Here is a 27,977-nt window from a genome sequence, read left to right as displayed (position 1 = left end):
ATCATATCGGCTCCGAGCTCCACAGGGATCAAGGCAGGCCCAGTAAGATTGCACGCCTGCGGACCCAGACTCGCCCTCTGTGCCTCCCGTCCTCCAGAAGTACTGACGCTCTGGGATATTAAACTGCTAAGGTAAGAATTTACATTTTAGATTTTATGGAAGAAAATCTAAGGCTTCTCTGAAAATTTATCTGATTTCATTGTGGTTTGTATTTTGTGTATTGCGTATAGCTACTTAAGAATTTGCTATTTTATCTATTATTATTTATTACTCTTGAACATAATGTAGATTAAGGGAAAAATGCAAAATATATTTAGTGATTTTCGAGTTTATATATGAAATAATACATATTATGTATGTAATCCATGAAATAGCTATTTGAAAAGGCGGAAGATACATCATTGCATATAAACTTAAATGTAGGTATGCAAGACAATCCTTAAAGCTACCCTCAAAATCGAGCGATAAAAAACAATATCTATCAAGTAGTCAACCTTTCAATCTAGCGAATCAGGACAAAGCAGATTCGAATAACCACTATCGTAGACCTCTAATCTTCTAAATCGACTTCCTAAGGCCATCAATATTTTGTTCCGGAACCATTTATTCGTTTCCACCAAACTGACCCACTTTTCGCTTCAACCTAGTTTTGTTTTCTTTTTTAAATTAAGAATATCACTTCAGATCTACAAAACTGAGTATTATTTAGTGTAATTTTTGCCGATTATTATCTAAAAACCAGAATTTACTAGTAATGTAAAGAAAATATCTAGCTTTCTATGTGTTTAAGTTTAACACATAATAAAAGAGTTTGATTTGAATAAAGTTTATTCGAATTTGTGAAATAATATTCAAATTTCAGCGGTAAACTAACTTAACTATTAGCTTAAAGCTGTGTTACATTAATTCAGCGACCGAAATTCGTCGAAAACTTTTAATTAGTTACATTGAGTTTTTGCTCAAAGCCTTTTACCTCAACGGTTGAAAATTCGCAGCCGAAAGAACCGTTTTCCGGCGTAACTTCCACCTTTTAACGAATACTTTTCGGTAAATTTCCACCGTAGTTCCCATTAGCCTTCTATCCGATTTTCCCTAGTATTGTAACTTCGTCAGCCCTCGGGTTCTCTTCGTTAAACGACGTTGTATTATTTGTTCGTTTGGTTGTTTCTTTTCTTTGTTATCATTCTGAAATATAGCGAATTAAAACTTTAATAATTTAACCATAACTGTATATTTAGCTTCCGGACAGTAGCGATTTAAAGTTGGGTTTCCAATGAATTATTAATTTTTGTACAAAATTGAAGTTAAATCATTACGAGTGACAAAGTTAATTTGCATAAAACGATCTAAAACTTTACAATTTCATCGTGAAATATCCGAAAACAAACATAAATGGAATGGCGTTATAATAAGCTTGGAAAGATTTAGACGCTGTCTTCGAGTATTCCAGAAAGTTTTGAAGATAATTCAAATAATTTAAAGAGACTCCAGAAAGGAAACAAATCTGTCCGCGGTTGAATAAGGGTCAAATTATTCCAACTTTTTTGCATAATATCTCTAAGGGACTATAAATTCTTATATCAAACGAAAGAAAGAAATTCCTTTGTAAAGAATTTTAGATTTCTTTTAAACATAATTTCGTATAAAAGTTTGTTAGTTAACATTGTTAGCCAGTTTTTTTCTGAGGATATCAATTTGAAGTTGGTCTTTTTTAAATTGATAATAACTATATTAACGGTTGGTACATTAAAATCCTTATCAATAAAAACAATAGTAGGAAAATAAGGGAAGTATCTTCTATGGGATATCCTTACGGTTTCAAAGCATTCTTTTTTAATAAGAATTCAAGACAAATCTTTAGGTAATGCAAAGAATAAAATTATTTGCTCATTTACTTAATTCAAAATAAATAAATGCGACATAGGTTTTTCAAATTTTCTACATTTTCATCCGTTACAATAAAAGGGACAAGGGTATAATTTAGCATCAAACGGGTACCTTTCGACGGGGCTACTGCCCTACAGACCGCTCTTGCCGACAATTTGTCGTCGATTTCAAGAGCCTGTCTATAAATCATGTCGGTCGGTGTTTGCCGGCGCACCCTGCCGTCAATAACGTCAAGTACTGTTGGTCTTTTGGTAACCTTTTTTTTTGGGTGATATTATATATATTATCATAGATATAGCTTTTTGTATAATATAAAAATATTGATTTATACACAACCAATGTCCTTAATGGAAATCGCAACCTGGACTGCTGGCATTAAGGAATTGCTCGCACTAGTACAACTTATTATAAAATTTTGTTAATAATAAAAATCTTTGAAATTTTAACTTCTTTCGCGATAAATACGCAGACAAAATTTCGCTCGCAACAATTTTTCCGACACAATTTATAGAGCACTAACGGCGATGAAGTTCTTCGATAGCCGATAATGGATGCCGCGGAGCCACCGCTACGCTATTTATCTTTTAACACTACGATCTAGACCGCCTTTACAAAAACCTGCTCTGCCTCTCAATATTTCCTGTGTAACTAATCTTCATACCATGGAGAATCTTATGACAACAAATGCTCGAATCTCCTGGGGAAGGTCAGGGATAAGTTCGACAAAGTGTTTCCGACGCTTTTGGTTTTGCAGGCGTACATAAGTTACGGTAACCGCCTACTATCAGGTGGACTGTACGCTTGTTTGCCGTCCTTAAAGTGTAAATGAGCAGGCTGTTATCGCTAAGAAGATCTGATAAGAGAATGAGTACTTCTATTTGGGATAGGGTATGCTCTAAGGAAATATCTTGTTCAAATTCTGGAATAGTCAGTCTGGGAAAGTACCTCAACCTTACATAAGACCAAAACCTAAAACAAACCCAAGTCTGAAATAAATGATTATATTAGATCCAAAATTTGTCCTAAGCTGAAATCAAACCCGCCACCGCCAGTCTTACAGCGACTACTCGCAACACTATCTCTGACTGTTGTCAAACTTCAAAAGCTTTATAGATCTTTACTACCCAATGGAATACTTGACATTAAAATTTATAAAGTAATAAATAAATAATAATAATCACAATAATTAAAATTAACTGCTCCAATTAGCTCTTAATACAACATCAATCATGCCCGTGTTGCGCAGAAGAAGCAATTTTTCGTCATACGCCATCAGATTGTCAATAACGACCTGTCACATCAGCTTGATGGATCATTTCAGGGCGTCTGCTACGTTCATTATAACATTATTATAGAATTTCGCATTTTTTCAGGACCTTCCTATATTTGAATATTAAATGCTAAACACCATAGTAATGAATTCTTATTTTAGTTTTTATTTGTAATTGACATGTAGCAATCTATCGCGCCATTATTGCGAGGTCATCGCAAATAGCTTAATTTTTGCTAATAAGGTCGCTTCACTTTCTGATTTTTATGCGTGTATAGTACTAATAGGATTACTAATATAATGACGTCGTCTCGAGCTAATGGTTGTAGCTGTCAAAGCCAAGTAGCTGTATAGCAATGACAAATCACTTGCCGCCGCTTGCACTAGTGCAAAGTGAATCATTATATCTAGGCAGGAAGTTGCGCTCTTCGATCATTGTGTCATATTCAATTGAATAAATTGTTTACATATATATTTTAATTGGAAGCTATATAATATATTCTTTTATCATTAATAATAAATTATTATTATTATTATTATTAATGATAGGAAATCTACTTAGTTACTAATAAATTTATACATTATCAAAAGAAAAAAATCATAAATTTGAACTAGAATAATACAATATTATTATTATATTAACAAAAATCACTACAGCAAACTAATTTTAAAAAAAAATTAAATTCTATTAGTTGAAAAATAGGTCTTTCAGCAGTAGGTCAATTGCTGGACATTGTACATTATAGCAAGAATTTCTTCATTGGGTTGATGAAGTAACTCCCTGTAGAATATTAACATCGTTAGCTTTTTAAAATAAAAGAAGCAAAGGTATTGCTTTTAATATTATAGAATATTAAGTGAAACCTTTTTAGCCAAATTGACTATACTTATAGGTTAACAACTGAATGCTTAAACTCTTTTTATTTTTATTTATTTTTAACTGGCTTCTATAAAAGGAGGTTTTAAATTCGGTTTTTGAAAGGTGGTGCGTGTCATGTGGGACCATTAAAATTTAATTGATACCTGACATGTACTTTTCGTGTTATATCTAATAATGCGTATTTTTTGGCCTTTTTTGTCGAACTACCTTGTATTATACCGCATAACTTTTCACTATGAATACCGATTTTGATGATTCTTATGGCCCATTTAAGTTTGATCGTGATCTGACTGCTAGTTTTGAGTAACCTTTGATAACGCGTATTTACTTGACAATTTTTTCGCTACTTACATTGTATTACTTGAAGTTGGTTTTTTTCTATTTGCGAGCAAAAACTATTATATTACCGCAATTTTTTTTATGTTAGTGTAAATCAAAAAAAGTAAAATAATACAGTGAACATAAAGTAAATAAAGAGGTTCATACATCATAGTTTGAAACGTAATTTTTTTCTCGTAATTTACATTAACAAAGTCTATTTAGGTATATTTTATTTCAAGTGCGTTAAACGATCATAATGAGACGGCACGTTTCTAACAGAAATTAAATATTTATTGAAACTTTATTTACACTACCATTGCTCCTCCGTATAACATACACAAATATTCATACAAGCTTAACAAGTTCCACATATTACATAACAAATATTTGTCACAAGTAAACAAGTAAACACGAGCTTCAAATCTAAACCGCATATTTGTTTCACTCCCCAGCAATATCTCGGTAACGCTAATCAGCTTGATTGATATTTCGCCTTTGATCTATTTAACGTCAAGGGGTTCAAAAGAAATACGTAAACTTATATTAATTTTCATCATTTTTTTTTTCTTAACAGTTAATAGAATAAAATGTAATTATATTTAAGTCTATCGATAACAAAGAAGAAAACCAACTGTTTATTACATAGTTCACTGGCTCTGATTAATTAGTGAAAACAAATTGTTATTGAAGTAACAATTGTTTAATTGCTTTGTACTTTTTGCTATGTCTTCATTGAACTGAACGCGTTCTTATTCTCGTCTACGTCAGATCAGATAATAGCTTTCATACTTTGACATCGTTTGTGAGCAATCAAATCATTGGTTTAAATTATGATGACAGATGTTTCTTTTAAGCAATTCTGTTAAATAGTAAAAAAGACAAAAGGGCAACAATAAATTTAAAGTATCTGTTTTTTAATTGGCAAATAATACGTCTTCGAGCACTTCGTCTTCGAGTACTATAGTAAACCATTTGTTCTCCGCACATAAAATATTAATAAACCGACAGTACTTATTAATTTATTGAACATAATTAATAAATGGCCTCGTGTCTAGTAACGAAACGATTTATGTAAATTCGACAAATAGTCAAAGTAAGAACTTTGTTCACCCAAATTATGAAGAAAATTATTCCAAACATTACGTCAGTCAAATAAGCAAATTTGTAAATACAACGCACAACTTTGTTTTATTTACTCCGGCTTATCAATCAATTAGACCAGTCAAGTGAAATAATGTATTTATTATAAAAGCCCTCATAGGTGTTGGTGAAATTAACTGCAATTAAAAAAGTGACGGGCGTGATGGATGAGTTACGGGTGAGTAGTTACGGGCGGGTGGTTACGGGTTTTTTCCTGATGTCACGGCAAATAAAGCACGGTTTAACGAGAGGGGAACACGACTGGGTGCGATTAATGTACTTTAGTATTTATTCGCTTTATTGTAATAGTGCGAAAATTTTCAGTTTTTCGACGCGTTTCATAATATTCGATACTCGATACCATTAGACATTTTTTTGTAAAATAAAATCAAGTAGGGTATCAAACAAGCTATGTGAAAACATATTCTAGTACTATGCGTCTAGATCACATTTGAATTGTTTATGTAATTTTTATTGTAATATTTAAAATATAGTTTTGTTATATATACGACTTGCTGTGTTGTTACGGCAGTAAGAATATAGCCACTCCCTCTCTTCCCGTGGGTGTCGTAAGAGGCGACTAATGGATAACACAGTTCCATTACTACCTTGAAACTTTAAAAACCGACCGATGGCGGGATAGTCATCAAACTTCTGGTTTTGAAATACACAGGCCGAAGACGGGCAGCAGCGTCTACGGTGCGACAAAGTCAGCCCTGCGGTCACCAACTCGCCTGACCAGCGGCAGCGTGGTGCCTATGGGCAAAACACATGATTTCACTCCATTTTTGGTGCGAACTTGTGGAGACCTATGTCCAGCAGTGGACTGTATTAGGCTGAAGTGATGTTATATACAATTGTTTTTAAAGAGAAAATTAATTGTCATGCTAAGTCGATGTTTAAAATCTGTAGGTATGTAATATTCCACGATTAAAAGGCTCTTTTTTGATGCGAAAATGATTCAATTATAATTTTTTTATTACCATATTTATGCAAATTTTGTCTATACCCCCGTAAAAAAAAAATTGGTTTTTGAATTCTTGTTCAATAAGTATTCCTTACGCGTTTGATATTAAAACATCATAAAACACCGGAAGTACGTCCCGCCGGTTTGTATCGTTTAGCTATGAATGAGATGTTAATTGTTTATTTAGTTATTTATTTTTACGTGTCATTGTTTTAATGGTATGTATGTATTTTGAACCTGCTGTATGCAGTAGTGGTTTAAATATTTTAATTTATTGAAGTACATTTCACTGTTACGTGGTTTAGTAGTAGCCCTAAGAAATGATAATTGGAAAGTTTATCTTGTATTTTTATTACGATTCTCATAGTAAAATATTTTAATAATTTTTTTAATGATAGAAGTATATCTTTTTTATGCGTGTATCACGTTGAAACTATGATTAACGTGATGTATGAATTTATATTCGTATTATTTTATCATCTCTAAGATAGGCTAAGTGTCAACACTTTTACCTTCTAAATTTTTTTTTATAAATCTAGGTCGGCAAACAAGAGTGCGGCTCCACCTGGTGGCAAGCGATTACCGTAGCTTATAGACGTCCGCAACACCAGAAGCATCGCTAGCCCAGGAGCTCTGGTCACCTTACCATAGAACACAACACTATTTGAAAACAGTATTATTTAGCTGTCCTCTATACAGTACTACGAGGTACTACCCCAGTCAGGCCGCTCAGCTAGTCGTATCAATATGATATGTATTTAAAATTACTATGTATATTTTTTTAAATACAAATATCCATCCCGAGCGCCTCGAACCCGCAAACCGTTCGTGTTTTAGGCGACTACTCGCACCACTACACCGGAGCGGTTGTTTGTTGTTTTTGTACAAATATATATATATATATTTCCGGTTAAATTATCTAATATATTGAATATATCTGTCCTGATGGGTCTCCCCACTGTGCTTCGGAGACCACGTTAAGCCGTCGGTCCCGGTTTTTATTATATATATTTTTTAATATTTACCATAGAAAAACTCGTTCACACTGTTGAGATGAAATGAATACAAGTTCGTATTACCAGGAAATAAAAATGGACAGTTAATCATTTCAATTATTTAATTTTACTCGAATTTCCATTGAGAAAGAAAGTTATTTAAAATTTATATCTTAAACGTAACTCTCATCAGAAAATCACTTTGTAAATTCTTTTTAGTAAAAGCGCTGAAAAATAAATCGGTGTGTTCTTACAGCGGTTCTGTAGATATAACATTTTTTTTTAATATCAAAATTTTTAGTTATAATTGATAATCATTAATTATAAAGTTTTTACTTAGTTCTATTTGATAAGTTTTTGTTGTTTGCAATTATTGTGATTTCATTCGAATAGTTTACAAGATGGGGTTTCAATGACTTGCCCGTCAGGTCAGTTACCAGTGACTCTTTGCTCCAGGAGTTCTAGGATTGAATGCCGCTATAAATATACAATATGTTTAATACGTATACAAAATATGTATTTATTATATGTATATATATATATATATATATATATATATATATATATATATATATATAATACTCCCTTTCTTTTTTGCACGTTTGTTAGTTTTTATTGTAAACGGCTGGATGGTCGTAATTAGCTTATATGATTATATTTCATTCTTGTTTCTGTATATTTTTTTACGTTTTCTATTTGTGTATGTTAAAGATATTTATGTATTTACATAATAAAAGGTATATAAAACCAGAATATTTTACAATTCACTAACGAACCCTAAAATATTCAGGTAACAACACGAAAGCCAATTAAAACTGAAATCTCTGATCGAAGAGTCTCAAAGATGTTGAATCGCGTTGAATATTTGAGTTGAAAATTTAATTTGTGATGATTCCGAGAACGCTGTTAACTTCGAAAACTGTTTAAGAAGCTTTATTTTAATCTCCCTCTTCCACCAATTAACCTTTTATCCTTAAAATTTTCATAACTCAGTAACAATGTTTAAAGAAATCCTTTTGAATTTTTGATGTTTTACCTCTACTAAGCATCTAACTTCAAATAACTTTACATATTTACTAGCTAGCACTCAACCGTACGGATGTTTTTATTTGTACAAATATTTGTATCCGGTTTTGATGTCAGTTCTTGTGGGTCTCCCCACCGTGCCTCGGAGAGCACGTTAAGCTGTCGATCCCGGTTGGTTATTATATACACCAGATAGCGATCGTTACTCGTAGTAGAGAATATATCCGTCAGCTCGCAGTGGAACAGTGGTGGATTAGGCTCCAATTATTCTCCTACATGGGAAAGGGCCTATGCTCAACAGTGTTTCAGGCAGAATCGTGACTTATCCTTGACATCGATTACATTGGTTATTATATTGACAAAATATTATATATCTAAACTTCAAATTTTAAATGTATATTGCTGTTAAATCCTTTGTCAGTAATTTTTTTTATAACTTTGCGTTGAATGAAGATAACGAATTTTTTACATAAAGATAATCGTATAAATAAAAAGTAGAAGTATTAAGTATAACTTATTCAATATACGTTAGCAAATATTTGGCAGGAATCCTAAGAGTTATAAACCTACGCCAATCTTCAAAAGAAGTAACGTGACTGATAATGCCTTTTAGAAAATAATTTTTAGTATAACCGGTTCAAAGTTAATTACTTAGCTATGTTTCCAACAACTAAAGATCTAAATATGATTATGTCTACCAATCAAGTGTCTTTGCGAATAAATCCGCGTGAAACTTCTAGTTTTGACTATAAAACTTAAAAAACATGTCAACTTGATTGCATTTATACTGCCAAACGTATTTATATAATTTTTTACGCCGCGTTCTAACAGCTGTCGTAAAAGAAACGCCGCACATTCAACATTCACTGTCGTAAAAACACAATCAAAATAAAAAGACGCCATGAGATGGTTCATTCGTGATTGAGTTTTAAGATTTTTGTGGTTACGTCTCTTATATGACTTTAAAATAAAAATTACAAATGTTAATAAAAATTACAAATGTCAAATGTTAAATCACTCTTGCTTCAAAATTCTCTTAAATAGCTCTTTTGTGTATTTCTAAATTAAATTTAAAATATCGAAGACATTTCGATTATAACCATTTAATAAAATAGGAACTTTTAACGAATCAGGTCAACTCTTTGAAACAGCGTTCAATCAAAAAACCATTTCGATATTAGTTTTAAAACTAGGAATTATGAATTTAATTTGAAATATAAAAAAAAAAATCCATAAATGTTTTTCAAAATAGTGGAAAGTGGAACGCCGCTGGGACTTTTACTCAATGTTGTTTTACCGATTTAACTTTTTCGGAATATTGAATCAAACCGCGTATAATTTTTTGCGAAAGAAATACAATAAAACCAATTAAAATTTACAGGTTTAAAAATTAATTAATATCGTGTTTTTTTAAAGAATAATCATTAAAATAGTAAATTGTTGTAATTAACCAGCTAATTTGACAGACTTTTTCTGTATTGAATCGTTAATTTTTTGTTGAAATTTTTCAATTTTCAGCGTAATCATCTTAATTTTTCATTTGTAAGAACGTTCTACAAAGTATTAGAAAACTTAAAAAAAAAGATAAACAAAATCGGTAATGTCAATCAACTGACAAAAACGTGACTAAATAAGTTGAGGTGCGTTTTAGGTGCCTATTAGCATTTACCCGCGGCTTCGCTCTAATGTCTATGTTACTTCTAATACCTCCAAGAATATGTGTACAAAGTTTCATGATGATCGGTGAAGTATTTTTCGCGTGAAAGCGTAACAAACAAACTTACATTCACATTTATGATATTATATATATGTATAGTAGAGATATATTTTTAAACATAACATCTTAGTAAATTATTTTATTAAGTCAAACATTATTTGAGACGTTGACAAAATCAAAATCAAAAATCACTCTATTTAGGCGTCAACAGTACTTGATTCGTCGTTTCACAAGTAAAAATGACAGTTGTTTTTAATGAATTTATTAGAGTTAAAACAAAGTTATAATAATATATTCTTTTTTGCACTTAAAAAAAGAACTTAGTAAAAATCATATTTACAAAGAAAATTGGTAAGAAGTTACCACCCAATCGGAACGTAGATTCTGCAAAGAAGAATCGTTACTAAAAGTTACTCTTTTAGCAGTATAATTATGTTCGATAGTGACCTTAATATGTATTTTAAATAAATTTTTCCATTCCGTTGCTATGGTGACGGTTCCCATGACCATTGTCTTCATGGTTCACGATCCACACTATCTTATATTTCGTGCTTGAAATATGATACCAACATATATTTGAACCCAATACCTTACGACGTAAATATTACGTAATTACTATATTTTTTCCAATACATTTTATTGTCATTCAACGATGCGTTGGCGTAGCGATCAAAGCACAGTCACGCGTTCGATCCCCGCTCATTACAAACGTATATAAAGGTCATTTAAATGTTGCTCGTGCTCTGGGCGTTTGTGCTCGTCTATTCTGTGTATTTCCGTACTCCCGGCACAGGAGAAATTCTACTGAAGGACGTTGAGCCAATGAATGCGTGACGAAAGCGTTACGAAAAGTGTGATCGGGCGAGGTGAACGGAAGTTGAGAGTAAGATATAAGTTAGTGAAGGTAGAAAGAGAGTCAGCAGAAATACAAAATACATTCACATCTTATGTTACCTTTTAGCATTGAACTTTAAAATGAACACCGTACTTTGTATCAAACTTCAAACCCGCTTTCATTTTTCGTATATCCTGTACACAACTGCGCCGTAAATCGGAAAATGAAAAATTCAAAAGCCACACGGCAGGATGGCTCGGAATCCCGTGTATGACACGACTGCTACAACGCTACTCATATCTCTGAATATTCAGAAGTTGTAGATAAAAGAACTATATATATATATATATATATATATATATATATATATATATATATATATATATATATATATATATATATATTGGTTTTTGATCAGATGGCGATGTAGCAGCTCTCCACTCTTAGGGTTGTGGATTTAATCCTCGTCTCGAGACTAGGTGTAATATTTATATATTTCTTCTGTAAAAAAAATCTTGGGTTGTCTGGAAGAAATGTCTAAATAGCCATAAGTCCGCCCCTTGTACTAACCATTTAAAAACACAGTCTGTAAGTGTTTTTAAATGTGTTTAATGTTTAAAATGTAGGTGGTGTACAATAAAGTATAAATAATTAAAAAATTATATGAATATATATAGGTACCTGTATCAGTCGTCTGTTACTAAAAAACAAAGACCAGGAACAGGCTCGGAACAGACGACCGTTATTGAAAATATATTGAGGTTTTGCGTAAGTTACAGAGCAGCTATGTTAAAAAGTCAGAAATGAAAAGCACACATGTTAAATAGCTTAAAGCTTAAATAAAAGTTTGATTTATCAAAAAAGTAAATCGTTTATTGAAATATTATTTCTATTATTTGAAAATTAATAATAGCGACAAATTTGTTTGCCATGGTGACAGTTTTTAATTTTCCCGCAGATAGCGATGCTACGTCATTACAACTTAGGTAATGTGTCAACGGATTAACTGCTTATCGTGAAGGTGGGAGGTGTATGCGTCACTGCACATAACAAACTTTAAACTAACGAGCACTGCGGTAGAAATCTGTTCGATTTTTAACCAATTCGACTGATTTTTTTTTCATGTATGTTACTTCAGAACTTTTGAGCTGTTGGACTGATTCGATATTTTTTTTTTTTTTTATCAAACGATGTTGCATGTTATTTAGTCCTATTTAAATTAAATTGAGATCTGACAAGTTCCAGTTATATCTAATAATGCGTATTTAATTGACTATTTTTTCGTCGACCTACATTGTATTAAACCGTATAACTTTTTACTGGGTTTACCGATTTTGATGATTCCTACTTTAATCGACAGCTGCCCGTCTTCGGCCTGTGTATTTTGAAGCCAGCAGTTGGATGGTTATCCCGCCATCGGTCGGCTTATTTAATTCCAAGATAGAAGTGGAACTGTGTTATCTCGTAGTCGCCTCTAGCGACACCTACGGGTGAACAAACACAACTAAACGCCGTTAATGAACGTAGCACTTGCTAATTTTTATTCTTTCAGTTCTTTTTCCGTAGTAAAATTTTCGTTTTAATTGTATTTAATAATGTTTAAAACGGAACTACATCGCCGCCGCACCGCAGTGCGCCCAGACTCTTAATTTCATCCCCTTCGCGGGTTTTCAAAGTTATGATACGGGAAATTAATGCCGCGTGAAGAAAGTTTCTATCTTAAAGTTGAATCTCACCGAGATTTATTTTGGTTTTCCGAAAATATAACTGTAAATTTTCACTCGGTTTACGTAATTTAACTTTTGTAAACGTTTTGCAGTTACTTTCTATAATAACTATAATTATATACTCGTAAGATAATATTAATAAAATGTATTATGTTATTCTGTACCAGTCTATTAAATTACCACTGCTGGGTCTCTTCTATGGAGAGAACGATTGGAGTTTGTCCATCACGCTGCTTCACTATGGAACGAATCTTTGAATCCTTTTTTTATATAACTGGGTCGGCAAACAAGCGTACGACTCACCTGATGGTAAGCGATTGCCATAGCTTATAGACGTCTGCAGCACCAGTAGCATCGTAAGCGTGTTGCCTACTCTACCTCCAATTTCCCCAGGAGCTCTTGTCACCTTACTCACCAACAGGGACATAACATTCCTTGAAAGCAGTATTATGTAGCTGTGATCTTCTGTAAAGTTGAGGTACTACTCCAGTCGAGCTACCAAGGCCCCAATTATGTTGTAATTCCTACAATTAATTGCATTATTTCATGTAAACAATGACTCAATTTAAAAGGAGTTTGCGGAGTTTCTTGCTGATACTTCTCTACATAATCTACATTCGAAATCGGTTGTAGCTTCACATAAACTATAAAACTTAATTTGTGGATAACTAATCAAAAGTGCCTCTGAAGACTACTTTTTGAATCACTTCTGTAACATGCATTATCTATGAGATACTCTTATTTGTAATCTGTAAAACCAACAGCATAAAAGCTTCTGACGTAGTAGACCTTTACTAGCAGAATAACATTGCTAAAATTAAATAGGTTACTTCTAGGTAAATGTGCTCCATCCTAGACCGCATTTTCACTTATCATCAGGTTAAATAGTGGTCAAATGCAAGCAAAAACACAATTTACAATCTTAATTAAATTCTTTGTATTAATTTGTCATACAAAAACATACATATCCAAGGACCCAATACAATAGCGATTAAATCCCTTTATTCATAGAGGACCCTTAATAAAATACGTGAGACGTTTGACAAGTTATTTACGAGATATACATTCGTAAAATATATTTACGTACAATTTGTATGCGTGATAGATATCTCTAGTTGAGTCATTTCTACTGCGCTAAACTTGGGATATAAAATATATTAATCTTTAGTTTACTCCTTAAAAAAGGATTTTCATATTAGTCCCCCTGTATAAAAAAACACGAGGAGTAATATCTACTGAACGAATGACCTCGTTACGTTTTTGTTAACGCCATCTATCGGAACCATATTGGGTTATTTGATTCATTTATTTACCATTTGATATGGTATTCATCTTTTTCTTAGACTAGTAAGCCTTTTTTGTGCCTATTTAGACAGTCGATCTGAAGGAGTTAACTCCAGTCGTGCCTCGGAACTGACACACACTTTTTTTGTATAATAATCACGCGAAAGGATATACGCGCATAACTGGACAAAGAGTGCAACAATTTGGATAATCTTTTGTTGTTATGTTCGATATCGTCATTGATTTATTGACATGTCGACATGACGAAGAATAGCATACCAGCTAGTCCACAATATTTTACGTATTTATAATGCGAAACTTTAAAATTAATAACAATGATAGTAGTGACAATCATGACTGTGGAATGATGGCAACAATATTCCCAGCATATCCCAATGAAATAGCAGTTCGATATTCTGCATAAAAAATGCACCGGTCCTGTCACTAGTGAACAGTATGAGTCATAGGTTTTAAATTCCATTAGGAATTAGTTTGAAACTGTGTGTGTGTAGTGATCGTCCTCGTGGGTCACGTCGAGCTGTTAGTCCTGTTTGTTATGATAGACACCTAATAGCGACCACGTTCTCTGTCCACTGCACCAAAAGACCAATTATTACGATTAAAATGGCGCCTAATACTAATTACTTAAAACCAAAGGAAAACAAAAATCTCTTTGTTAAAGTAAAAAAAGCAATTATCGTCAATTCACCTATTTTTTATTGTTACGTTCGGTCCAACGAAACGTTTCACGGTTAATTGGCTATAAGCGGAAATATCCAGTTATGATGTGTTTTCTCCAGAAAAATCCACTTTGTTTTAATGATTAAGGATTTTTAATAAGTTATTTTCGTCATTACTAAGTGCACACCCAAGACAGGGATAAGTCAGTAAATCTACTCAATCATTCATAAATAATAATATTTTTCACATTCAATTAAATGAACCTTGTTTCTTAACTGACGTATACATAGAATAGGCCTACATCACGGATTCCAATAAATCACTGATAGGCTTTCATCAGCTTCCTTTGAAACAAGCTCTTTATAATGTCACCACAAAGACAAGACAGAGAAGTCCTTAATATTCGTAGTTTTCTTCTAAGGTTTTTGAATTTTACTAAAAAAAAATCCAGGCTTAGGTATTCCATCACCTACCTAATATTATAGACGTCTGGTGCGATTAAATCCCCCTTCAATAGAGACATTTAATACTTAACTTGTATACGAGTATATAAAAAACGTATTACTATGTTAAAACCATCGTGGCATTATAGCTGAAAGTTTTCATTTTAGGAGAAATACCGTAACACGGATACGTTTTACGAGCGGAACTGTCCGTTCGTTTTAGATCCTATCGGAACTATAAAAAGATTTTATTGCGCTTTAACAACATTAGCCTGCACTGAAATGTGCATTTGACGATTGTGGAATAACAATACAAATGTTAAAGGAACATTTTAAAATTCGTTAACAATGTACGTATATGTGGACAATTTAATTTCGATACAATGTTTTTTGATAAAAAATGCATCACTACAGCCTAGTCTTATTAAACTCCGGCGGTTGAGGGCTAGATTCTGCTCCGAGTAGATACTTCTATATACATATGTAGAATAGAAATTGATAAAAGCCATAAAAATATCAAAATATATAAGTTGTATATTGATTGTTGTACCAATTTAAACTATTATTGACATTTAATGAAACAACTTTTTTCGGATTTTATCGCGGTTTATTATTATCTTTTGATTCCCGACGTTTCGGATACTTTACAGCAACCATGGTCACGGGGGGACTGGGGGGACCATGGTTGCTGTAAAGTATCCGAAACGTCGGGAATCAAAAGATAATAATAAACCGCGATAAAATCCGAAAAAAGTTGTTTCATTAAATGAGTAAAATTCGCGTAAACATTAGAAAACAATATTATTGACATTGTTTTTTTACCTACGAGTACCACGTTTTTTACCTTTCTGAAATGTAAACTGTACGAGTTTTTTTTTTTGTATCATTGTACAAACATTTGTGGATTTATTTTGCTGCTTGTAATTGTGCGCCGCGTTAGCGCAACGGTCACAGCACTGGTTTGTGGCTGTTGCGCTGGCGTTTGCGGGTTCGATCCCCGCACATGACAAACATTTGTATTGGTCATACAGATGTTTGCCGTGGTCTTTGTGCTTGTGCTGTCCTTGTGGGTCTCCCCACCGTGCCTCGGAGAGCACGTTAAGCCGTCGGTCCCGGTTGTTATCACGTACACCTGATAGCGATCGTTACTCATAGTAGAGAATATATCCAATAGCCAACCCGCATTGGAGCAGCGTGGTGGATTAGGCTCTATTAGGTAATTCTTCTCCTACATGGGAAAAGAGGCCTACGCCCAACAGTGGGATATTACAGGCTGAAGCGTTGTAATTGTGAATCTTAACATACCTTTTCTTTATATGATATTTAAATAAATAAATAAATAATCTGTATATTTGCTACTATATCACGCAATATTTACAATTTCAAATTGCGCTCTTTACAGTTGTAACCATAGGTTTAATTATAATAAATTGTAACAAGATACATCATCCAGAAATAAGTTCTTACTCTATAAACCAAAAGTAATAAAAACTCAACAATTTAAGATACAACCGCAGGTAAAACCGCAGAATACAGTTAGTACGTAAATCAAATAATACTAGATAAGAACGACATATTCACAAACATTACAGTTAGTACGTAAATCAAATAATACTAGATAAGAACGACATATTCACAAACATTTTTGTCTGTGACATGAAAGTACAAAATGAAGAACGTCTGATTCGACTTTCAGTAAATTCATCATGTCTAGGGCGTCTACCGCTCATAGGGTTTACTGGATGTGGTACGAAAAGTTTCTATTACTTTCTATTTAAAATGTTATATATTTTCTTATGTCTACTTGTCCTGTTAAATCTAGTTGTCATTTCTTATTTTTTGCCTTTTGTTAAGCACCATGCATTATAATCACGCTTACCCTGCAGACGATTTATATTATTCAAACTACAGATCGACAGTCCCGTGACTGCCTAGAAAAGCTAGGACGTAGTCCGACGCTGACGAAATTTTTCTTTTACAATATGTTTATTTTTTTTACTGTTCATTTTTTATTTCTTAAATTTGATAATATTAAGATATGTATCTAGCAATATCGATTATTTTTTTAATTAAAAACAGTCAAAACATAAAAAAGTATACAGTACATAAATATATACATATATAATTACGAACTTTAACTGAGGTAGGGCACAGCAGGTATTTCCTGCTCAAAATATGGAGCAGCCCGACTGGGGTAGTACCTCGACCTTACAGAAGATCACAGCAAAATAATACTGTTTTCAAGCAGTATTGTGTTCCTGTTGGTGAGTAAGGTGACCAGAGCTCCTGGGGGGATTGGGGATTGGGTCGGTAACGCGCTTGCGAGGCTTCTGGTGTTGCAGGCGTCTATAAGCTACGGTAATCGCTTACCATCAGGTGAGCCGTACGCTTGTTTGCCGACCTAGTGACATAAAAAAAAGAACAGAATACAATAGGAATAAAAGTTACAAATATAAAATTATTTATTGCAATCACTGTGTGTCAATAATGTCAATAAATATCAAACAGTTATCTTTTGAATTTTGATTTTTGTTAATAATTACATAAATAACATATATTCTAATACAGTTCGTGCTACGTTATACATATTTTAAACAACAGCTGACTATTATAATTCAAATTATCTTAACATAGCACATCCAGTGTATAAATGCTATCAAGACGAACGCAGGGCACATCAGGCATCCTAGACATTCTCTCGCTCAGTGATATCGCAGGAAATGAAATTCCGTCGCGGTCAAACAATTTTCCTTATCTTCGAGTTTACGTGGCCGTCGAGGAAATTAAATTTATCTTTCGAGACAAAATGTTTCGGGAACCGTTGTATTTTTACGGCTATTCTATATTTCGTACAGATAAAGTTAATTATTCGGTGTCGGCAGGTTTTACGTGGTGCACGGTTTCGCTGTATATTTCATACAACGTTTTTTTTATAAAAAATAATAATATGTACATATTTCATTGTATTTCTCCCCTTCTAGATGTCGAAATTTTGTTACTGCTACGTTTTATTCGTTATGTTTACATAATTATTACCTGCTTATCTGCGTTTGTATTTATAATCTATAATATATATAAAAGCGAAAGGTCACTCATCACGCAATCTACAAAACTATAACACCTACAAACTTGAAATTTGGTAGGTAGGCTCCTTAAAGGATATAGACATCCGCTAAGAACGGATTTTACGAAACTCAATCCCTAAGGGAGTAAAACGGGGGTTGGAAGTTTGTATGAAAGTCCTATGTTTTTGAAGTAAGAGACTTGAAATTTAAAATGTACGCTCTATAGATGATGAGAAGGTGTTCGAATAATGTATCTTTAGAAATTAACTCCCTTTCGGGGTTAAAACGGGGGATGGTAGGTTGACTTACTTATCACGAAATCTCCAAAACTACACAGGTCATCAAAAAAATCGACCCACCCACTTTTTGTTTAATATTTATCGATTGTTTCACAGATAAGCTGTTTCACACGTTTGTTTTTTATTTTGAGGGTCGGTTACGATGTTTGGCATCTTATTTGTCGTAAATCTTATTGAACTTGAAGGTACTTAACCATTTCTTATACAGAAACACTGTTGAGTACTGATTTGATGGTTTTACATCGTAACAAATTCGAATCGTTCTTTGAGTCCGGAAGAGCCCTTTGTAGGGATTACTTGTTAATAACGTTAAGTTTATTTACTGTGGCTGTATTTTGATTCATTTTGACTAAAAATAATGAACACTACAGAAGCTGAGGCGGCCCAAGTTGTGGCTTTGCTGCAGCAAGGCATAAGTCAACGTATCGTGGCCAAGAGGTTAAATCTGAGCCGTTCTGCAGTTCGGCGAGTTTACCAAAGGTTTCTGGAGACTGGGCAGTATCGAAGAAGGTCTGGATCTGGAAGACATAGAGTGACAACTCAAAGAGATGACCGCTTTATAGTGTTATCAGCTCTACGGAATCGACACCTATCTGGTGTTGATCTCCAGCGACGCTTACGCGAAGATCGGGGGGTGGCTATAAGTGACAGTACTGTAAGAAGGAGACTTCGTGAGCAGAATTTAAGACCACATAAGCCAGCAACAGGACCACAATTGACCACAGCTCATCGACAAGCCAGACTTCAATTCGCACGTAATCATATCAACTGGACCATAGGCCAATGGGAGTCAGTTCTTTTTAGTGATGAGAGTCGAATGACTTTACACGGTTCTGATGGACGCCGTAATGTCATGCGACGGCCAGGTGAACGTTATACCCAGTGTTGCATAAGGGAAACTGTCAGTTATGGTGGGGGCTCTGTAATGTTTTGGGGTGGAATATCTTTGACTGGACGGACGGAGCTGATTTTCATACGAAGAGGTGCTTTAACTGCTGCACGCTATATCACAGAGATCTTAGAAGACCATGTGATGCCTTATGCCGGCTATATTGGAGAAAACTTTGAATTAATGCATGATAATTGCACGACCACACGTAGCGCGCATCACCACCGATTACCTTCAAGAGGTTGGCATTCGGGTAATGTCCTGGCCAGCAAGAAGCCCCGATCTCAATCCTATAGAGCATATGTGGGACACCCTAAAACAAAAGGTTAGAGCCCGTAATCCAGTCCCTACAACATTAGGAGACCTGGAAACCGCCATTAGGGAAGAATGGAACCGAATCCCTCAAGAGACCATTAAAATCTTGATAAGGTCATTAAAACGGCGGATGCAGGCCGTCATTCGAGCAAGAGGAGGGAATACGCAATATTAAATTGCAACAATTGTATGCATACCATTTAAGACTAAAAAACTAGAGCGTATTAAAAATTAATCAAAAAATCGTGTAAAATTAAAGATTCTGATTTTTAAATCAAAATCTTAAAAAAAAAAAATTTTGATGTTTTAATTGTGATTAAATTGTTGTAAATAAACAAGTTCAATAAAACATTATTCAGTACTAAAAAGTTTTGTTGTGATTTGTTTAAAAAAAACGTGATTATCGGTAAAAACGCAGGTGGGCCGATTTTTTTGATGACCAGTTTATAACAGCTATAAACTTAAAATTTGGCAGGTAGGTTCCTTATAGGGCGTAGACACCTGCTAAGACCGGCTTTTACGAAACTTGACCCATAAGGGGATAAAACGGGGGTTGGAAGTTTATATGAAAGTCCTATGTTTTTGAGTAAGAGACTTGAAATTTAAAATGTATGCTCTATAGATGGTGAGGAGGTGTCCAAATAATGTATCGTAATCTATATATATAAAAGAGAAAGGTCACTGACTCATTCATCACGAGAACTCAAAAACCGCTGGGACCATCCAGTGGTTTTTAATCCATCCAGGATGGACAAAGATGAAATTTAGCAGGGAGGTAGATTATAGTTAGTAGACGTCCGCTAAGAACGGATTTTGCGATATTCCACCGCTAAGAGGGTTTAATTGGGGATTATAGTTTGTTGTAGTTGTAAACAGCAGCTATAAGTTCGCCTGATAGGTTATTTATACTGCAGCCTGAAAATAAAGCTAAAAATGTGGTGTATAGAGAGGTTTTATAAAAGTAACTATTAAATTATACTAAATTGTGCCTTTTAAAATGTTACTCGTTGTGATAAGCATTTCAAATGACTGAAATAAAAAAAAGTTTGCGTTAAACATCTTAATAGTAATGCGTATCTTCATAACCACGCGGACGTAGTCGCGGGCAACAGTTAGTGTATTATAAAACAAAGCCCCCAAAAGCGTATGTGGTCGATTCCCTCAAAATCTACTGAACGGATTTTCATGCGGTTTCACCAATGGAGAGAGTGCTTCAAGAGGAAGGTTTACGGAATGACTAAGAGGATTTTGATGAAAGTTTCACTGGAATTTTGCTGGTAAAACTTTGTGAAACACTGATTTCAACGCGGGCGAAGCCGCGGGCACAGCTAGTGATCTTATATTTTAATGTTTTGCATACTATTAGTAATTTTAACGGAATTTTTACAAATATTAAATATAAACAAACCAACAGATTGACGACGTGTGTACTTATATATATTATTTCTAACACGCCAAAATCGTGTAAATAATTATTCTAATTTAATAAAAATATTCTATTTCCCCAAAACTTTACAATTTTCTAAAAATCTCTTACAAGGCGACATTGACTAGTTACAATCGTATTACATACTAAATACGAGAAAGCATCATTACCAGATCACTCAACACAAAGTTACAAAATAGCTTTAAAAAACATCAATAAAATCCTTATCATCAACAAACATCAGTCATAGACAACGCCATTAAACGAACATTTAAATAATGTAACTGCAGTTTCTAAATTAATTACCGTCATACGGGTGGCCCTCGCTGTCGACGCTGTTCAGAAAATAAATTTTAATTCTCCTAATGGGCTTAATTTTGGAATTACTTTCATGTACACAGTAAACCTTATGTTTTGTCTTAGTCCATTAGTAGTATTATCTGTGATTTAAGCATTTCATACACTTTAAATTAATGTCAGTATTAGTTAAATACGTTTACTTCGATGAAATTTTTTGTATAGTGAAGAAGATGTTTGAATTTATGCGAAATTTTATTTCTAGCGTACGTAAATTTCCTTATTGTGCTTTAAAAGGTAATTATCGGTCTCGGTTGTAATCATAGTCCGTACAATTTTTATTTTTGGTGTAACGATTATTATATTATTCGCGTATACATTTTTATTATGATTTTTTTATCGATAAAAATCAAAGAAACTACTCTACAAAATTATCTTAACACCTTTATTTCGTTTACAATGATTTATAAAAGTATATAATAATTATCGAATGATATAATAATAATAGCAAACTGCAATAATAATAACAGTCATCACGTAGACTACATTCGACCCTGTTCCGCAACGCCCCATATGACAGTTCGTTTAAAAAAGTTTTGCCCGGTAATAGAACATTTAGAAGTTATTTCAGAATATTAACCGAGTCAAATTAAAGCTATATATAATTTTACTAGCAATAACACCCGTGTGAAACCGCATGAGACGTCTAACTAAATATAAAATGTATTATTGATGGCACGTAAGATTTACTAAGAAAATTTAAAACAATGTTAACACGGGTTGTGGATCGATTTTAAAGTTTACATTTGCAATAAGAAAGGTTGATTCTTAGAAAATGATATTATGATGTACTCATCCGTCAAATATTTCTTAGGATGGTATAAATTATTAGAATTTTGAAATAAAACTTAAACCAAGTCGCGAAACAAAACTAAAAGCAATCTTTAAAAAAACGAGTGTGCTCTTGATCACACGACTGAAGTAAAACTTTTTTTAGTTGCCCCTACAGTAATGTACGAAATGTAACTCTCTCCCTTTCTATCTTCACTAACTTATCTCCCTCTCAACTTCCGTTCGCCTCGCCCGATCACACTTTTCGTAACGATCTCGTCACGCATTCACCAGCTTACTCCCCAAGTCAAGCGTTTTGCGCGAAGTGTTACTTTAAAAGAACTTTATTTTTATCGACATTAAAATAAAACATTTTATTTCAACAGGAGATTTGGTATGGTAGACAAGAGGTTCTGCGTGGAAGGCGGTTCGAGGTGCGGGAAGGGCGAAGGGCTGTTCGTGTTTGCGGCAGAGGGTGGCAGGGAGCTGACGGAACTCCTCAACATATACAGCCACGAGGCCCATTCTCGTCTCAGTGTGGTGTCGAGGAGTGGTTCCGGTGAGTTCGTCCTCTTTTTGATATGATAATTCACGAGCAAAATTAATATAATAAGGAAATTTAGGTCGACTAAGAAGCATTAACATGTATAATATATATCCTGTATTTATAGTATATTACAATAGACATACTCTACAATACAGTAAATGTAAAAAAAACAAAAAACAAACACAGATACTTGACAATTAATCTGTTGATTTAACGAAACTTGATTTAATATTTTTTTAACATAAGTAATTATTTTTGTACGATTTTTTTTTTTTATCTATGACATTGCAATCGATTTGAAATTATTCGTTATTATATATTAACTAGTTGACCCCGCAAACGTTGTTTTGCCATATATTTTATAAACCTTCTCAATCCCCCCCCCCCTCTTATAACTCAGGGGAATGAAAATAGATGTTGACCGATTCTCAGACCTACCCGATATGCACACAAAATTTCATATTTTATTAACCATCTTAAGCCCCCCCCCCCCACCGTTATAACTTAGGGGGATGAAAAATAGATGTTGGCCGATTCTCATGAATACCGGATAAGCACAAAAAATTTCATCAAAATCGGTCAAGCCGTTTCGGAGGAGTATGGCAACGAAAACTGTGACACGAGAATTTTATATATTAGAAATAATTGATACCCTTTTTTATGTACGACTCTCAATATATGTAATATTGCCTTTTGTCTGATTCATCAATCAAATATTTTTATTGTCTCATAAACTCAACGATCCCATTCGATAATAGCGTAGCAACTATTAAATAAACATAATTTTATCAAAAAAAATTTCCAAAACAAAAGTAACCAATAGTACCAACCCATACAACTGTTATGAAATACGTTATCTGCGGCGATAATTACTGAAGATTACAGGAATGTGATTTTATAGTTTTAGAGAAGCGGTACTCAGATACTAGTTCGTGCATGGACGACTGTTTCAATCAATCGATGCGGTCTGTATCTCCCTCGTGGGCGGCTCCTGGAAGCCAGACCATGCACTGCTTGTCGGACCTTGATACCAGCCTGGACAGCAATGAAGATAAATTCAGACGGCCGACCTCCCTGCCGCGCTGCTCCAGCTGCATCGGAAAGATCAGTCATTTGACAAGGTTAGTACAAAAAAAATTAGAAGTAAATAAGCAAAGAAATTATTTATTTATAATTAAAATGTTAATCATTGTACTCGTATTATGTACTCGTAGATGCAATAAAAAAGATTCTTGTTGACGATCCTTGATAAATTATTTTTGATTATATTTTTAATCGACTTCAAAAAAAGGAGGAGGTCACTCAATTCGACCGTATATATAAAATGTATGTTCGGGGATAACTTCGCCGTTTATGAACCGATTTTGATAAATCTTTTTTTGTTGGAAAGGAAATATCCCAAGTGTGGTACCATGATAAGGAAACCAGGATCTGATGATGGAATCCCAGATAAATCGAGTGAAACCCTCGAAAATCGTAGTGACGACTAGTGCGTTTGATAATTTTTAATTACTTGACGATGTAATTAAAGTCGGTTTTTTTCTTTGTGAGCAAACACAATTATTACTACTTAACTAATTAAATTGATTTTTACTGCAGCATCAAATCACTCTTAAAAAAATCCTTAAAATCTATTTACAGTTCAATTTTCAAATTAACCTAATACAACTTTAATACACCGCTGTTTTTAAATACAGTATATTATAATAATAATATAATAATATTTATTATATTAACAACATAGCTACTTCATTTTTAAGTATATTTATATAAGTATTACAATAATTCCAGGTCGTCGACAATGAACACACCTGGATCGATCATGTCCCCAGTGTGGACGATGGACAATATCATGGAAAAGCGGTCTGACTCCGACCGAGCGTCAATCTACTCGAGATCAAGCGGCAGTGCGTCTGAGTACTCAGTACCTCGCAGCGCCTGCCTTCTTGACAAAAGTTTCGAGTCCAAGAGATCAAGTCCCGTCGGTTGTTGTACGCCAACCGTGCCAGTGAAGACTGGCAACACTTGCCAATGCTGGCAACAACCGAAGCCTTGCTGTTGCAAGAAGAAAACCTTCAATGGACCCTACGAAAACTATGACGTGCCAAAGACGCCAATGCCTTTAATACAGGTTATTATTTGCTCCATTGATACTTACTACGTAAAAAATGATAAAGTCGAAAAGTTTGTTTCTGTAAAAATTACGATAATATATTTAAAGTAGTATTTTTTGTTGATAGAAGTAATGGAACAATTATTGAATCTCGATTTTGATAGAATTCTGAAGAAAGGCGTATTATTTTATATCATTTTTTTTTCTTTTATCAGGAGCATCCAGTGGACGTAGTATCCGACGCTGCGAGTTTGTATGACACACCAAAGAAATTGAAATGTCTAATGCAGTCGTGCGACTGCGCACACAACGAAACCAAAAACGATGAGAACCAAACACACGACAACAACACATGTGATAATAGCGCTATCAACAATATCGAATCACATTCAAATTATGTCAACGTTACGCCCACGTCTATCAAACCGATAGAACTAACGAACTGTGAGAATATAGACCGAGCGACGTTAGACGAATTTGAGAGCTCATTACAGATTCTCAGAAGCGCCGGTTTTAGTCAAGAAGAATTAGACGCTCTAGAAGATATACCAGAACACGAAGACGATATTTCCACGGCAACAACAAACACAGTTCATCCTTCGACCGATTGTTGCAACGACCACCTAAATTACATGCATATGGAACCTCTAGAAAATAGCAGTTCTAGTAATAGTAAAAACTTATCTGATAATATAAGCAGAATCAGTCACCTATCAGATCCGACCCAACATTCAGACACGGATAACACGATAAGTACGAGACGTTCCAGTTCTGCAGACTTCACCAAGAGACACGAAGATGACATCAGTATAAATGCTCGGTTGTGTTTCACTCCAACCGTTATTCGAAGAACTTGTAAAACTGATTGCATAAATGAGGGCGTACCAGTGATAAGCGACCGTAGCAACCAAAAGGACAAAGTTTTCAAATCGCCAGAACCAAAGACAGAGAATATTCTAGTCGCGAGATTTCGGGACGCCGTCAAAATTAGAAGATCATCAAGCGTTCCGAGTAAATCGGACAAGAATCGTGATTCTTCAAGTTCAAACGATTCGGGTGTTTCGACGGGATCTTTAAAACATCACAAGGGTGATTTCAATGAATTCGAATTGCCGATCACAAATTCCAAGTCTTGTAAGAAGCATAAGAACAAATCCTTCAGAAATACGTTGACACCAGTCCACGCGTCCTTTTTGAAGTCAAACTCTTCGGATCCTCTCAAAAACTTAACATTCCAATTCGAAGAAGTCGCGACATTGACAAAGTCCAATTCATGCGAAGTGGACACTCTGACAAGAAGAAAGAAAAGAATCGGTGAGTTACATTTTATTAAATACTATGTTTGTATGTCTGTAATGCTAACGGTTTTAACGATGTTTTGTTGCTAATGGTCGTAATTTTTATATAGCCCTCCTCAATATATCGGGCTATCCAAAAGTAAACAAAAATCAAAACGTGTCAATAGTTTCTAAGATTAGCGTCCTCAACCAAAACTTCCGATTTACATGTTAGTATAGATTTTCGATTAGAAATATTAATTTTATCAAATCAAGGACGTAAATTCGCTATCGCTGATAACGTTATGGAATTACAAAAAACGTATCCACATTATCGATATTGCAGATTTCTCCATTAAATATACTGTGTACTTATGTGGCATTGAAATTAATCAATACTGTAGGTTTGTATTCAATAATATTGCCATTAAAAATAAATAAAGTAGTCTGAAAAGATTAAGTCAACTTTATTAAACCGTTGTTACGGGTTTGCGGTTACATTAAATCCCAAAGCATATCTAAAAATCAATCAAGATAGACTCTACCAATCATAATGGCTTAAAATCATAGTGTCTTCAACTCATTGACCAAAACACCTACAGGTGTCATTTTGTACTAGAAGTCATCAAACTACCCATACATTAACTTGATTGATCGATTGATTAATTCAGTTTGTAACATTTCACTGCTGGACATAGGCTTCCTTTTTCGAGTAGAAGAAGGTTAGGAGCTTAGCCTACTTTACAGAACTTTTTACTTTCGTGGTAATTAGGCACAAAAATCTATAACACTCTTTATATAATAATCAGACATTAATTTTCCAGGTGACACAGACTCTACAGCCCGTCACAGCCAACTAACCAACAAGAGCACGTCGTCGGGAGCCTCGGACACATCGGACTACATGGAGTCTCTCTCTGTCTCATCCTTCAGTTCATACGACGTCTCTGATCGTCACATTACCCGTCCTCGCTCTGGAAAAGAATATGCTAGTATTGATCGTACGGCACTGGTCTGTGATGTTGGACCCAATGCATAAAATATCTAATTTGGTCAAATCAAGGCATTTAATGTTAATGTTGATTGTACTGCCTAACTTTGCTTTTATGGTCACATCGGTTACCAAAACCAAACCAATATTGGTCTTCGATGTTGGACAAAATGCTTAAAAGACCTAACTTGGTCACATCGAGAAATAATTTTTAAGGCTCTCAGATTAAATTATTTGGTTAAAGGAATATGACATTTGCATGCTTTGAATCGTTGTTGGTCGATTCATTTAAGTTTTGTGGTGTACGTATAGAAGATCCCTAGACTGGTATACAAAGAGGAATGTTTAACGTTGTCTGATAACATAGAATCATTGTCAATATTCAATGTTTGTGGTTTATAGGTGAGGAAATCCCCAGCTAGGTGATTATCCATAGACGAATCTGGAAATTCCAGAACAAACCAAAAATGGTTGGTTTGTAATGTTATATTTCCTTTAATTTGACAAAAGATTTCTTATCTATCACCAAAACATTAAGTTTTTGTTCTATTACACCACTAGAAGGAAGTTTCAATAGGGCTAACATTAAGTCGATTTTCAGTTGGCCACAGTTTTAATCTCGTCAGCATCACGACAGTCTGTGAATTTTTTTTTTATCTTTTAAGGTCATATCTGTAATAAGGTATATCTGTTATCATTACAGAGTGTACTAAAATTATGTTATAAATCGAAACCTAATAAAATATTAGTAGTA

The 27,977-nt window shown here is 34.0% G+C and overlaps 2 protein-coding genes and 1 long non-coding RNA gene across 3 annotated transcripts; 2 read left to right on the top strand and 1 right to left on the bottom strand.

The window, feature by feature from the left end:
• Positions 1 to 25,582, top strand: LOC123660198. Its single transcript, XM_045595298.1, has 6 exons — positions 1 to 131; positions 22,682 to 22,854; positions 23,744 to 23,963; positions 24,634 to 24,973; positions 25,171 to 25,461; positions 25,547 to 25,582. The coding sequence occupies exons 2-6, from the start codon at positions 22,692 to 22,694 to the stop codon at positions 25,580 to 25,582; spliced, it is 1,050 nt and encodes a 349-aa protein (XP_045451254.1). The 5' UTR covers positions 1 to 131; positions 22,682 to 22,691.
• Positions 19,005 to 20,025, bottom strand: LOC123660524. The gene is made up of 2 exons (XR_006744218.1): positions 19,659 to 20,025; positions 19,005 to 19,584 (listed from the first exon to the last, which is right to left on the bottom strand). It is a non-coding gene; the product is annotated as an uncharacterized LOC123660524 (long non-coding RNA).
• On the top strand, positions 25,575 to 27,977 carry LOC123660522. Its single transcript, XM_045595582.1, has 2 exons — positions 25,575 to 26,269; positions 27,057 to 27,977. Exons 1-2 carry the CDS (start codon positions 25,588 to 25,590, stop codon positions 27,269 to 27,271), a joined length of 897 nt encoding a protein of 298 aa, XP_045451538.1. The 5' UTR covers positions 25,575 to 25,587; the 3' UTR covers positions 27,272 to 27,977.

This window comes from Melitaea cinxia, chromosome 15, assembly GCF_905220565.1.
Source record: "Melitaea cinxia chromosome 15, ilMelCinx1.1, whole genome shotgun sequence".
In the NCBI taxonomy this organism is placed as follows: Eukaryota; Metazoa; Arthropoda; class Insecta; order Lepidoptera; family Nymphalidae; genus Melitaea; species Melitaea cinxia.
The sequence above is the reverse complement of the archived record's forward strand: the minus strand, read 5'-3'. Positions and strand labels throughout refer to the sequence as shown.

Excerpts from the sequence above, each read along its gene's own strand:
- LOC123660198 (XM_045595298.1), top strand. The coding sequence starts at position 22,692 with ATGGTAGACAAGAGGTTCTGCGTGGAAGGCGGTTCGAGGTGCGGGAAG. Across the intron at positions 22,855-23,743 it reads GGTGTCGAGGAGTGGTTCCG|TTTTAGAGAAGCGGTACTCA; the intron begins GTGAGTTCGTCC and ends GTGATTTTATAG. Across the intron at positions 25,462-25,546 it reads CATTACAGATTCTCAGAAGC|TTCATCCTTCGACCGATTGT; the intron begins GCCGGTTTTAGT and ends CAACAAACACAG.
- LOC123660522 (XM_045595582.1), top strand. The coding sequence starts at position 25,588 with ATGCATATGGAACCTCTAGAAAATAGCAGTTCTAGTAATAGTAAAAAC. Across the intron at positions 26,270-27,056 it reads AAGAAGAAAGAAAAGAATCG|GTGACACAGACTCTACAGCC; the intron begins GTGAGTTACATT and ends TTAATTTTCCAG.